The sequence below is a fragment of the Pithys albifrons genome, chromosome 4 (assembly GCF_047495875.1).
Source record: "Pithys albifrons albifrons isolate INPA30051 chromosome 4, PitAlb_v1, whole genome shotgun sequence".
Lineage (NCBI taxonomy): Eukaryota > Metazoa > Chordata > Aves > Passeriformes > Thamnophilidae > Pithys > Pithys albifrons.
Genome location: NC_092461.1, coordinates 10,719,846 through 10,733,980, shown reverse-complemented (window position 1 = coordinate 10,733,980; position 14,135 = coordinate 10,719,846). Strand labels below are relative to the sequence as shown.

At 37.2% G+C, this 14,135-nt stretch overlaps 1 protein-coding gene across 4 annotated transcripts in view; it reads left to right on the top strand.

The window, feature by feature from the left end:
- ADCY1 (adenylate cyclase 1) overlaps positions 1-14,135 on the top strand; it is a 163,499-nt gene that overhangs the window by 92,019 nt on the left and 57,345 nt on the right. For all 4 annotated transcript variants that reach the window (XR_011697676.1, XM_071553426.1, XM_071553427.1 and 1 more), the window contains exons 6-7: positions 3,081-3,239; positions 4,637-4,778. Coding sequence is in view for 3 of the 4 variants with exons in the window: in XM_071553426.1 (XP_071409527.1) it covers positions 3,081-3,239; positions 4,637-4,778 (301 nt within the window). In the remaining variant the exon portion in view is untranslated. The remainder of the gene's footprint in view (positions 1-3,080; positions 3,240-4,636; positions 4,779-14,135) is intronic.

The following is a 14,135-nucleotide window of genomic DNA, read 5'->3' as shown; positions in this document are numbered from 1 at the left end:
TCCTGCAGAGGTCTCAGGCCAGGAAAGTTTTGAACTGGCAGGAGTAAATTGACCCTGAGTTCTGGGAGAACCAGCAGCTGCCTTTTAAGCAATGGAGGAGGCTGTCTACCAGTGGTGAAAGCTTAGTCAGCTTGTACCTCTAGCAGCCCTTGACAGTCCAGACACTGCCCTAGTGCTCTGCTGCCGTGCTGCAGCTGGGCAACACTCTGGGAAAGTGTATGTAATTGAACCAAAAATCATATCTATGCCTTAACCAGGAAACATCTATTTCTATGAAATTATTTTTAGACCTAAAGAAAAGCCTTAAATAATTATAAGAAATGGGATGCAGGGTTGAGGGTTATTTCCTCCTTCAAATGCTCAGGAGCACAGGTCTGGAGCTGTTCTGCAGATGATTTAAATTACTTTGATGGCTTGAGCAGCACATGAAATATTTGTAGCTAAAGAGAGAACTAAAATTTAAAGGCTTTGTAGGATACTTGAACTGTCAGGGTACATGGTTATCTTATTAGTCACTTGCATCGACTCTTCACACATCTGGTTAAAAAAGAAAATGTTTTTTGATTTTCATTTGGTTTTGGGTCTGCTTTTGTGTTAACATTTGGAAAACTTTTGAGTATGTTATATATGAATCTGTGAGAGAATAAGTTATAATGAATAATTTATTTTAGAAACTTTTTTCCTATTCATGGCTTGTTTGTGAAATGCTGGTGTTTTTTATGAAATGTATTTATAGTTTGAAATGTTTCATTGAACATTTTTGTGATGTTTTTTTCAGAAATGTTGATGTTTGGGAATATGATCATGGTACTCTCTGAATTTATATGTGAAACCTGTTCTTAATATTCCTCATTTTTCATAGTTCAGTGAGGTATACTCATGGAAATTATCTACATAAAGGTCATGCAGATCTTCAAGATAAATTAAAAAAACCCCACGTTCATGAGCTTTTTTCTGACTCAAATTTAATAATGGTGAAAGCATCCCTGAAACACTTTGTAGCTTCTGGGGAAGATATAGAAATGCATTCTTGATTTAGATTTTTTTACTAAGTGACTACTTCTGGAAATCTTTTGTTGAAAACAGTGTTTTCAAATTCTGCTTTATGGTTCAATGTTGCCTTATACAGTTCTGCTTATTTAACAAGGAATATGGTCAGCCATGTTGTATTTCTCAGCTCATTTCTTTTCATGTACTTGTTGTTATTCTGTTCAAATTTCTAAAAGCAGATTAAATCCCCCATTCACTCAAGCCAGGTGGGGAAAAAAGGTTAAAGGTCTGGAGTGGACTGGAGTCTCTGAATTTCACTGTCTTTCTGCTTACATTTAGTCTGAGGTTTTATATACTTTTTCAAATGGGGGAGAAAGAAGGGGAGAACCAACAAAAACCCCCAGTCATTTGTGAACAGAGACATTCACACTCTTGCAGGTTCATTAGTTAAGAAAATTAAGTAGCTACTTAGTTATGTAGGAGAACATAGACAGCCAAGAAAAGTGTAATCCTGAAAGGCTTTGGTTTGCAGGGTATGGTCTTGGTGTAAGGTCAGTCTGATAATGACACAATACACATACACAGGTGAAAATACAAAAGGTAAGGTATTGTTAGGTGGGTTATGTTATTAGCTCCATTCATTTCCTCTTTCCTCAAAGCTTTGTCAAACAGTGTGCACAACAAAGCCCTGTAACACTAGAATCCTTTTAGGACTCCTTGGAGTCATATTTGAGGCTTGACTGGGAACAGATACTGAATAAAGGAAAGCTGACTTGCAGTGAATAGAAATAGGTCAAGGAAATATTTAATCTTTCAGAAAGCTGTGTGTAAGCCTTTCTGTGCTGTTGCATAAAATATGACTGAAAATTGTGTTAGGCCCAGATTCCCTATGGGGACTAAAGAGATCTCCATGTTACTTCCATTAGTGATGGTTGAAATGGTATAGACTTCAGTGCTTCATACATGCAGTGCTTCCTTATTTTAATGCAGGCCAGTTATCTCGTGCTACACATCCCACATCTCAACCTATGATGACCTTTCTGCTAATTGTATTTAAACAAGTACAACTCCTGAAATAGTTCAAAAGCTTTTCTAAAGACATCTTTGCCAAATCCAGCATAGCTGGCTGATACTTGGAAACAAAATTGTTCAATTTAAGATTAAGTGAAAACTATAGCCAGAGTCTCAGTGTAAGGTCATCTTCTATTGAATGCATTGGAAAATTCAAATTAAGAAAACCGTCTGAAAATCAAGTCTTACACTGATTAGACAGTTTTCTTTATTCACTGATATTATCTCTTTTTGGACTGCAACTGAACTGTGGAATGCCAGGTGTTTTGTTACAGAAAGAGCTGAAAAGATCTCTTCACAGTGTTATTTCTGCATGTAATATTTTGACTGTTAGCCTCAAGGTACCTTTTCGGTATTCACAAGTCTGTCCAGAGTGCAAGTAATAGCATGCCAATCATTCACAGAAATGGAGAATGCTGCCTTATCGTGGCAGCAAAAATAAACGCGCTTTTAATAATGACTTTGCTGATTAATTCTTCAACTAGATAAGCAAAATATGTAAACAGATTTAATTTACAGGTACAAGACCATAGTTACAGGTGCTTTCTGCACTACTCTTGTAGTAGCTTTGAAAAGACACCAGTGTTTATAATCACACTTCTTCTGCTGTTCTTGCACTGATTTATTGCTTTCATCATTTTCTTTGTCCTGTACTCCTGTAACTGGGTAATTCAACCAATTAGAATATAGTAGATTGGCAGTGGTTGCTTATACATTGACCTTCTTAACTATCCCCCTTCATTCCTCTTTTCTCACAGAAATGGTCAAGAAATTTAGAAATTCCAAGATTTTGTTTCAACTATAATTAAAATATAACCAAGAGAGTTATTTTGTTGAAATTACCACTATACCTTTGAAATTAGTGAAAGAAGAGAACAGCACCTGAATATGCAATTTGTGTTTTTTAAAAGATCATGTCTGTTCAGTCATGTATGCTAACTTTGAGGGAAGGAGAGAAAAAGAAAATCAAGAGCAGTGTCATTGTCAAAATATTAATATTCTGATGGTCTCCATTCCAGATCTGTTGCAGAAGCCACAGAGGTTGATCTCAACATGAGAGTTGGATTGCATACAGGCAGGGTACTCTGTGGGGTCCTGGGTCTCCGAAAATGGCAATATGATGTCTGGTCAAATGATGTGACTTTAGCTAATGTCATGGAAGCTGGAGGACTGCCTGGGTAAGTCTGAAAGAGAAACATAGAAAAAGAAATAGAAACCTGTATGGGTGAAGAATTTATTTCCTTCTTTGAGGTATTGGCATGTAATTTCTATTGATTATGTTTGGCAAGAGAAATTAATGTGTTATATGATTTATCCAGTGGAATTCTCCAAATGATCTTGATATTTACATAATAAGTTAGATTAGAAGCAAACATTTCCAAACAAAAAATCCTTATTAGAAGATGCGAAATATAAAGAGTATGAAAGATTCAATGGAATGTAGGAATGTTAAACTTTCATAGCTATTCCAGGAAATTTTTACCTTTGCACGTCTACTCTTGCAGGCGGCCAGGAGGGTGCCTTAGTCCTTTTACATGGCAAGATTTCCAACACTAGTACTAATGTGCTATAGAAAAGAAAACTCAAATATTGATGATGTGTTTGCAAATGATACAGTAACACATAAACCCATGGGGCATGTCCTGGAATTTTAAGTACTCATTGTACAGTCTTGGACGCAATTTAAATGCACAGGTGCACAGCTGGTCTTCTGTGGTAGCTCATATTTGGACTAGAACCTACCATTGTTTGTTGCATTTTTAGAAGATCATGATTTGCTGAACAGGAGGACAATGAAACCTCCTATTTCTGTGGTAATAATGAGTGAATTTGTTTGTTGCATATATCTGCTTTAGATAATTTAGGCAACTATTTTATATGTTCATTACTTTAAGCTTTTCCCGTGAAAAAAAATCTGAATATATGTTTATTAGAGGAAAGTAGCAAAATCTTTTGGGATATTTTCTATGAAGACGTTTCAAATGGAAGGAGTCTTTTGGAAGAAAATGTGAAGACTTTTTCAGGATAAGAAAACTCACAAATAATGTCAAAGATGGCTGTGCTGGCAGAAAAGAAGTGAATTAGAAAGCTGCCTACAAAACAGAGTGAATAAATTATACAAGTCAGAAATGTGAAGTGAAACAGAAAAGAAGTTTCCTTTTTATACTTAAGAGAGATCTGGAGTGTGAAGTCACAAGTTTAAAAGAGCAGGATGTTTTTCCAAGTAGCCCGTGAGGTAATTACTTAAGAAAGCCACAAAATATAGAAGATAATGAGAAGACTTTCACATTATACAGATCAGTGAATCTACAAGTGTTTGAACAGTCAACAGTTATCTTTCTGTTCACTTTATCCAAATTTAGAAAATGTATGTAATAGAAATTTATCTGTGTTCTATTTGGCTGAAAAGCCAAAACAACAATTTCATTTATTTTTTAATGTATTATTTTACATCAAACTTGTGGGTTTACACATAAATTGACTCCTTTATGAACTTCTGCACAGGAATGTATTTCAGTAGCAACTAGCTCATTTCCTATCTTTGTTTTAAACGATGCCTAATTTTTCTCTTCAGGAAAGTTCACATTACAAAGACCACCTTAGAGTGCCTAAATGGGGACTATGAGGTAGAACCAGGATATGGTCATGAAAGGAATAGTTTCTTGAAGAAGCATAATATTGAAACTTATTTTATTGTGCCATCCCATCGTAGAAAGGTAAGCACCACAAATTGTAACTTACTCTGTGCTGCATTTTCATAATTTAACAACTGTTCTGTGCTATTCTGAAGGTAGAGACAATACGGGTATTTCTTATTTCTAAAAGCTCTTCAAACACTCTCTAAGGCCCAGCTGTGCAATGGTGGTCTCTTGAGTCTCAGCATGCGATGAGGTGGGGACAATGGTTTTCCAACAGGTACATTTATAGTAACACCTTTCCTCCTCAACCAGTTACTGAGTGCAGCCTTTTGATCTACTGAAGAATGCTTTGTGATCTCCGGAGGAGTCTTGAAAGTCTGTAATTATTGTTTGAACACATTCTATTTGTTCAACATTTTCCACATCAAATGAGACTCATCTTGAAAGTTATCTGCCGTAACATGTTTAGTAGGCCAAGAGAAATTTTATTGCCCTTTATCTCAGCTAAAGAATTTGGGACACAGATTTTTGCATCCTTATCTTCTGAGATTCTGTTCAAATAAGTTTAATTCAGGGATTTGACCTTCGAGGGAAAACTATAATATCCGATACTGAAAGTATTGGTCAGGTTTTTAAATGATATCTCTACACAGATCAAGTTTTTAAGCTGCTAAAGCTCCATGTTTGAGGGTTTTAGCCAACAAGTGTTTGAGAAAAAATGTAACCGTGGATAAATATGTAATCTTGAATTTCATACCTACAGTCAGGTTTTTGGTCTTAACTTGATGACTGTGTGAGTTTTTATGAAAATGTTGGGAGTCCAGTGACCAAGGGAATTAGATTCTAGGACTGAAAAATCCTGTTGTTTTTTTTCCTGGAAAGACTGCTGCAAGAGTGATTTTTATGCATTTCCTTTAAAGCATCTTGTTATTAGAGAGATGGAGTTTTCTCATCTGCTGTGAAAGTCATGCAATATCACATTTAATTCTTCTGGTATATATGATTAAATTTAGTTTTAGATATTATGAAAGAAAACAGATGGAAAAACCGTGGGTTAGAGTCTGTTTTGGCAGTCAGTTCAAGTTTTTTCTGGTGATTTTCTTGAAATCAAGATTAGTTCCTAAACTGATCAATCTCAATAAGGAAGAAAATGCAAGGGTTTATTAAAAGAGTTTAATTAAGGTAGGTGTGTTGCTTCTTACTGCTAAAATTTTTGTCTTGGTTTTCTGCTGTTTTTACTCCTACAGCGTTATGTATAGTTTCATTTCCTATGTTATTTTGTATCAGGCTTTATTTCATATTCAGAGGAATAAATAGCTGAATTTCAGGAAATTTTTCCATTGGTTGGTGCGCACAGACAAGCAGAGAGAAACGGGGATTAGTTTGACTATTATATATAGAAACTGGTGTGTGATCTCCACTGCATAAGTCAGCGACTGAGGAACAGAAGCTTGACAATCACATCTAAAAGTAAACCAGGTCAATGCATGTTTAATGTGCAAGAATGAGAGCACACCGCTGTGCGAGTACACATTTCTTTGTCTTTGCAAGACTCCTGAGAAACCACTGCTGATTGCTGAGAAACCACTGATCGGTTTGTTATCAGCTGCATAAAATAAATGCCATCTTACCCATGGGTGTCACTGATGAGCCTGTGGAGGTGGCAGATGCTGCTCTACAGCTTGGCTAACGACATTATCTCTGTAGCATGCATCAATGACGTGTCAGCCAAACTGGCAGAAAGAAACACTTCATGAATTTTTCTAGTATTGAGTGGCTTCTCCACTGGGCTTACAGATCAATCAGCATGTCACTGTGCTGTTTGTCACAGTCCATCACAGTCATCCCCAGCCTTTGTATACTTGTATACCAGTCACTGGACCACGAGCTACATAATAGCATATTTGCCTTCTAAATAAACACCTGCTGTTCCTTCCTACCCCGATTCATTCATTAACTCATCAGAGACATAGAAACAGAAGGCTACCAATGAAGCAGAGACAAGATGGAATTTCTCTAGATGAATTCAGGTATCTTCTGGTTTAGTATTGTATTCTTTCCCCCAGAGACTCAGCAGCTGAAATGCAGACACATTTTTTATTCTTTATACATCGTCTCTGACATTAATATGAACTGACTTTGGCAGGTATGATGCCAAGAGGGATGAAAATCAATGTTATGAGCAACAGATGACCAAGAATATGTTGAATTTGGAACAAAAATAAGCCCACTGAGGGGTTGTTTTTTTTAAATATTTATCTATTTATTTATTCATTTAATTAATTAATTAGAAGCTACATACACTGCATTCTTCCATATTTGGTCTGACAGGAAAATTTTTCATCACTATAACCCTATCCAAGAATGAGAATAAGAGTGTGAGATGAGTAATTTATGTATCAGTAACACTCTGAATGCGAACAAATTGTAAAGTGTTCCCATTTTTTAATCTTTTATTGAATCAGCTAACAATCATGATTTTGTGATCTGATTGTTAGTTTAATATGAGAGTGCTGTTAAGTGGTTACTGAAGGAATACATTTCTTTTTGTTTCATTACAGTTTTTATTTTAATAGACAGTATACTCATCTATTATTATCTGTTACTCTGTGCAGTCAACAACTCATTGTCCACATGGACCAGTGACAAGTGGTGTCTCTCAGGGGTTGGTGGTGGGACAAACACTGTTCAACTTCTTTGTCAGTGACATGGACAGTGGGACTGAGTGCACCCTCAGCAAGCTGGATGCATTCTCAGCAAGTTCCCTGATGACACCAAGGTGTGTGGTGAGGTCAACATGCTGGAGGGAAGGGATGCCATCCACACGGACCTTGATGAGGTGTGCCAGTGCAAACATGAAGTTCAACAGCTGAGCACCAGCTGAGTTGTGGCAATCCCAGGCACACCTACAGGTTGGACAGAGAAATGATTGAAAATAGTTTTGTGGAGAAGGACTCGGGAGTGATAGTTCATGAAAAACTCAGCATGAGCTGGCGGCCTGCAGTCATAGCCCATAAAGCAAATGGAATCCTGGGCTGCATCAGCAGGACAGTAGCCAGCAGGTCATGGGAAGTGTTTGTCTCCCTCTAGTCTGCTCTTGTGAGACCCCACCTGGAGTGTCTCACACAGTTACGGTGTCCCCAACATAAAAAGGACATGTAACTGTTGGAACAAGTCCAGAGATGGCCATGTGTTTGGTAAGGGGACTACAGCAACCTCTCCTATGAAGCCAGGATGAGAAAGTTGGGGATATTCAGCCTGGAGAAGAGAAGGGTTTGTGGAGACCTCATAGCAGCCTTCCAGTATCTGAAAGGGGCTTACAGGGAAGATAGACAGGGACTCATCATCAGAAGCTGTAGTGATAGGACAAGGGGGAATGGCTTCAAACTGAAAGAGAGCTGGCTTAGATTAGATGTTAGAAATAAATCTTTACCGTGAGGGTGGTGAGGCACTGGAACAGGTTGCCCAGAGAAGTCATAGATATCTCAATTCTGAGAATGTTCAAGACCAGGTTAGATGGGGCTCTGAGCAACCTAGTCTAGTGGGAGGTGTCCTTGCTCATGGCAGGGGTATTGGAACTAGATGATCTTTAAGATCCCTTTCAGCTCAAACCATTCTGTGTTTTATTTATTTTTATTATTAAGCAATATTAATGCATACTTGTCTGGATAACACTCAGCTTCTAAACACAATTGTTCTTCTTTCCAAAGACATACGTAAATTAAACATTTTTACTGATCATCGTAGTTAAAAATGTATGCAAATATGCGTTTTAAATATACTACACCTTATAATTCCCTTAGGAAGTTACTAGTTCTTAAAATGTCAGCACTTTTCTTTTACATAAAATTTAATTATGCATGATATTTATATTGATATTAATATTGATATTTATATTGATATTAATACTTACAGTGATGTGACCAAAATATTGCACTGAGAGAAAATTTGAAAATAAGCAGACACAAGTCTGACCACATACATGAATATCTTGGACTTTTAAAACAGGTCTAATTCGTTAGAATAACAGCTCTAATTTTAATATATTAAATAGTCACGAGATTCTTACTCTGTGCTTTATACATGTGGACATTCTCTTAGTTTCAAAATGTCCTAGCTTTGTGAAGTATTGTAAATATTCCTGTACATGAATTTTATATCAAGAAAAAAATTTAGGCCACATCTTTTAATCTCAGAGCCCCTTACACGAACTTTATAACTTTGCTTAGACCCAGCTAAATAACTTTTTCCATTAATGATTCCTTGGTAACCTATCTTACTAATCCTGTTGCAACTTTCAAATTATTTGCATAATTTTTTCATCAAAATTCTTTGCTCTTTCATTGTCAGCACTGATGTCTTTGCCTCAGTTTTCCTACTGGCATAGCTGGCTCCCAGAAGCACAGCGGAGGTAGTGGGCTTGGCTGGGCTGTCTGCTTCATTTCTTCAGTTGCTCTAGAAAGTGTGATTCTCCTGCAGTATAACACCTCTAATGTTTGGGCACAACCTCAGTGATATCTGTGTGGTTTTTTTTACTTACTTTGTGTTTTTTGCAGCAGTTCACTCTGTGGTGAAACCTCTCTAGTTTTGAAAAGACTCATTATTTCACCAGCTGACAAAACTGCCCAGAACAGCTGATTAAGCCAAATTCCTAAGGTACTTCTACAGATAGTCAAGCAGTGGTCAGAAATTATCAAGTTTTTGTGAGGGGGAAGATTCCTCAGAGTGTGTTAGTTTTTGCCTTTACAGAACTGGGGCTGCCAATCACTGTCACTCGTTGCCAGCTGAAGGGAATCTGCTTCATCGTGCAACTTTGCCAGCTCCAGAGATAAAGCAAAGACAAATAGTTCTGTAATACCATTAGCACGAAGCAGTAGAGCTGTGTCCAGAAAAGGAGGCCATAATAATTACAAAACTCCTTGGGAAACGCTATAGATACATTTTACAAAGTATTCCTATATATTCCTAAGTGTCTCTGAGATTTTACAGTATACCTCAAATATAATCAATGATTAGCTTCCAATAGGTTGCTGATCACCATCTGCAAAATTTCTAGTAATGTGCTAATGAGTTATTCAGCAACTGTGTATTCCAATATATTAGCTATCTTTTATTTGTGGCAGTGTAAATCACAAGCTATCCTGTTCTACTATTTGAATAGCATACAATGAAGGATCCATGAAAGTGCTTGCCCTTTGGAAACCAGCTGTTTCTCTGAAAAGACTGATGTTTCTCTTTCCTGCCTTACCATGTACTTAAAAAGCCATGCCAGGCAGTTTCAGAAAATCCTTCTTGTAGCTTGGATAGCCCTGCTCTCTTATCTGAAGTTACTGGGTAATATATGACCATCCTGAAAATGCAGGTGAATCCCACTTTTTTCCCTGAACCCTCATGTAGTTTTTAGCCAGAAGAAAGTGGATGCTGGTAGGGTGTGGCTCTCTGTGTTCTGTCTTGTTTGCTGTGTTGAATCATGCCCTAAACATTCCACACAGACAGCTAAAACTTCAATATTATTTTTGACCCAAAAATAATTATAGTCAAACCGAAACACCAGTGGTCCATTTAAAAACAGAAGTTAAAGCAATAGTTGAGGAAGAGGAAAGCCCTATTGTCAGTCTTATGGATTTCAGAAAAACTCAGCTGAAATCCTGAAGACTCTCAATAAGCAAACACAGCTCAGGAGCATCCTTTGGAAAATGCTATTTAAAACGTAAAAACTCTCACAAATGTCAGAAATGCCTAGAGGAATTATCTGCAGTAAACACCTGTGGCATAATTTGTTTTGAACTGCAGATGGATTGAACAGCTCAAAAGGTTGATCACTTAATTTCTTTGACTCAGGAAATTCAGCAACCTGAGATTCATTCTAACTTGCATGACAACAGCTGCAAGAAAAGTGACAGAGGCTGTCACATCACTTTCCTATTTTGTTGTCTCATCTAGCATGAACAGATGTGATTTTCAACTTCCTGCATTGCAGTCCTATCCCAAAGAGTAACAAAAAACAAACAAATTTTCCATCACTCTTCTGCTTGAAAAGGCAGTATTTTTGCCTTAGTGTACCACATCCTCCTTTACTGTTAATCAATATAGTTTTGTTGTGTGAAGCATATTAGCTGCCTTTTATGTTAAAACAAATTACTCGGCTCTATATCCTTCCACCACCAGCCAAGGGGTTTTGTCTGCTTATGTCTTTCCTGTGGCTGATCTGATTTTTTTTTCCCTCAACATGGAATGAACCTTGTGCAGTATATCACAGAGAAAGCATCATAGATTCATGGTGTCTTTTTTGCTTTGTATAGATGACATACATAGTAACTACATGTGCTTGCCTTTTGACTTTGTTGGTGAACCACTACTACTAACCAGCATGTTTCACAAGTAGAACTGGTTTTGGGATGCTTTCTGTCATATTCTGATAATACTCAACTAAACTTTAAAAGTGAAACAATGTATATAATACATGTATTACTCAGAGTTTTGACAGAGATTTGTTGGATTTTGTCTGATCTGATTAAAAGATGTCATCTTGGCATCACCTTGTAAACAATAACCAAAGAAAAAGAGGGCTACAGAAAGAAAAAAACGCAACCGGAGTGATAAAATAGGTCTAAAATTCCTGCAATTAATTATTTTTTATTAATTATTTCAATTAAAAATTAAGTTCTGTCTATATTTGTGGGAAATTTCTATCTCTACAAAGTTAAGTTGATTCAATCACTGGCTAGGTCTACAGTAACATACCACACTTCTCATAATCTCTTCTTTTTCCAGTGGTATAAAATTTGTGTTTTCTGCAGAGCCCTTACAGCACAATAAATCCATCCATATGTCTTGCAGCTCCCTAGGATGTTTTTGCATCTGACTCTTCTAAAAATATGCAGTCTACTTTGTCTCAAGAAAGTTTTCATAGTTGTTTTAAGTTGTCAACTTTGGCTAATTAATTCTGAGGGTATTTTTACTTAAGTGACTGTATGCTTACCAACCTTTATGGAGTGCTAAAGCTCTGACTTTTAAACTGTAAGTAGTAACAGAAGAAAAGAGATTCAGAGTTAATGCAGGACATTTGAAAACTTTTCCCGTTTATCACAGAAACTGTCTCCTTTTCTGGCACATAGTAAGCAAAAATGTATTTGATAAAATTGTTCTAATTTGAAATGCCACAAGTTAGGCATCTGAATCCATATCTGGGCACACACTGATGATTTTTCCTTTCAAACTGATGACTACCTGCAGCTGCCACTGCTGCCATGACTTGGAGAGTCCAGGGGCTGTCTTTGCTCTCGATGGCTGACAGCTCCTAACAAGGAATTTAACTAGAGATCTGAATGCATAACTTGGGCAATAATCAGGTTTTAACACCCTAGAAATACCTTAGCAGACCTGGTTTAACAGACAGACAGACAGACAGACAGCCTTTTAGCAGCAGCTTTGTCTGGACAGGGGCTGTTCTGTGCCTGAGACTTTGCATTGCACAAGTTGTTGGAATACACAAACTCAAACACTGGAAATAAATTGCTTGTGTTAACTGCCCAACAAACACAGAAGAAGAATGTTTGTGTTACAGAGTGTGTTGCTCTACATCTTCAGGATTGTTTCTGCAGTTGCTGTGAAGCTGCTAGTGCATCATCATCAATGTGACAGCCTGCAGCTAGGGCTGGCAGGGATGGTAGCATTAGTTACATGCTCTAACAACATTCTCCTCTCTTTTTCTTCCTCCATAAATGTGGAATCTGGAGAGGCAAGGAACACAGGGCACTGGTATAAGATTGTCTCTGTTATTGGTTTCCTAGAGATTGTTTTAGTCTTTACAGCTGCTAAAAATTTTTTCTACATCTTTGTCAAGAAAGTGGTCACACTTCTGAATGTTAAAAGTTTGTCTTGCAGAAGCTGCATTATTTGTTGGTAAAAATCCCTAATAAACTTTCCTGATGGACAGTTGAGGTGTGATAAGCAAAATGTATCCTAAGGGAGTAGAAAAGGATGGAAAAGCAAATGTCTGGGTGATTTTAACTATAATAACAATAACAAAAAAAAAAAAGAAAAGAAAATAAAAACTCACCTATCTCAGAACAAAATGACTCAATGATAGTAATGGAGCACATGCCACTACTTAGAGGCATGGCTCATGCCTGCCTGAAGATAGAAAGCACAGACGATGTAGTGTTACTGCATTTATGGTTTCTCTAAATATGTTTTAAATGTCATTAATATCTTCTTTCCCATGCCATTTCGTGCACTGATGTTGAATATAGTTAGGGGAATATCAGTCTACTGACATTACTGAGAATCTCAGGTGAGGACAAGTTAAACACTTATCAGCATATTACGAGACATTGGAACACTGAGGTGTTTTCCCAAAGTTTTAATCAGCACTTGTTTGTTTTCTGAATACCTAAAGACATTCACAAAGCTTTAGATAGCCTGGCTGCTTTCAGATTGCTGTGTTAGAAAATCGCAGCTTTTAACCTTATTTGCCAGCTGAGTTTCAGCAACCAACCAACTTCTGCTTAAATTGTGAAGTAAATGAACAGCGAACAGAATTAGAGATGATCCTGAGGGTGAAAATTAAGTATGAAAGTAAAATGCATTGACAAAATGAGATGGAATGGGAATGTTGCAGTCCAGCTTTCCTGTAATGCTCCTGGAGCAAAATCAGAGAAAAAGAAGAGTAAAAGACACTGGGGCTGGGGGTTTTGGTTTGGTTTTTTTTAAGTCGGTTTTAACAGACTATACTGCATTTCTTGACTTTATCAGAGACTTGGAGCAGAGGATGAGATTACTTAAATGTTTCACTGAGAAATTCAGTATCAAAAATGTTGTTCTGCTGTAAAAGCAATTATAAAAAGGGGACATTTGTGAGATGAAAATGAGAGAACTCCTTGTATTTTTGATCCTAGGTATATGTAATACTAGAACGGAAAATCCTCAGTTCCAGCGGAGAATCTATAGGTCCTGAAGCCACTGAATTAAAAAATAAATTAAAAAAAACAAACCAAAAACAACAGAAGAACACTCCCAAACAACTAATCAAAACTATATGTAAAATTATGCATGATCTGCTGAGAACTGCCAGTGTGCCTGCTTTGTGTGTATGCAATGTCCTTGGAGTGGTCATATTCTTGGTGAACCATGAAGAACAGTAGCTGAGTATGTTCCACTAATTTTCTGCACAGTAACTAAATTTGGAAGGGGCCTTTGGAGGTCATGTGGTCAACCTCCTTGCTCAAAGCAGGGCCAGCTTTGCAGTTAGATCCACTTGTGAGTGAGTGCTGGGTGTTTTCCAGACTGGAATTTTGCAGCCTCTCTGGGGAGCCTTCTCCAGCACATGATCATCCCCACAGTTAGACTTCTCTTCTTTATATCAAGTAAGAATTTCCCTTGGTACAACCTATATTCACTGACTTTTTTTCTGAGTAATATTTGGGATGAGTC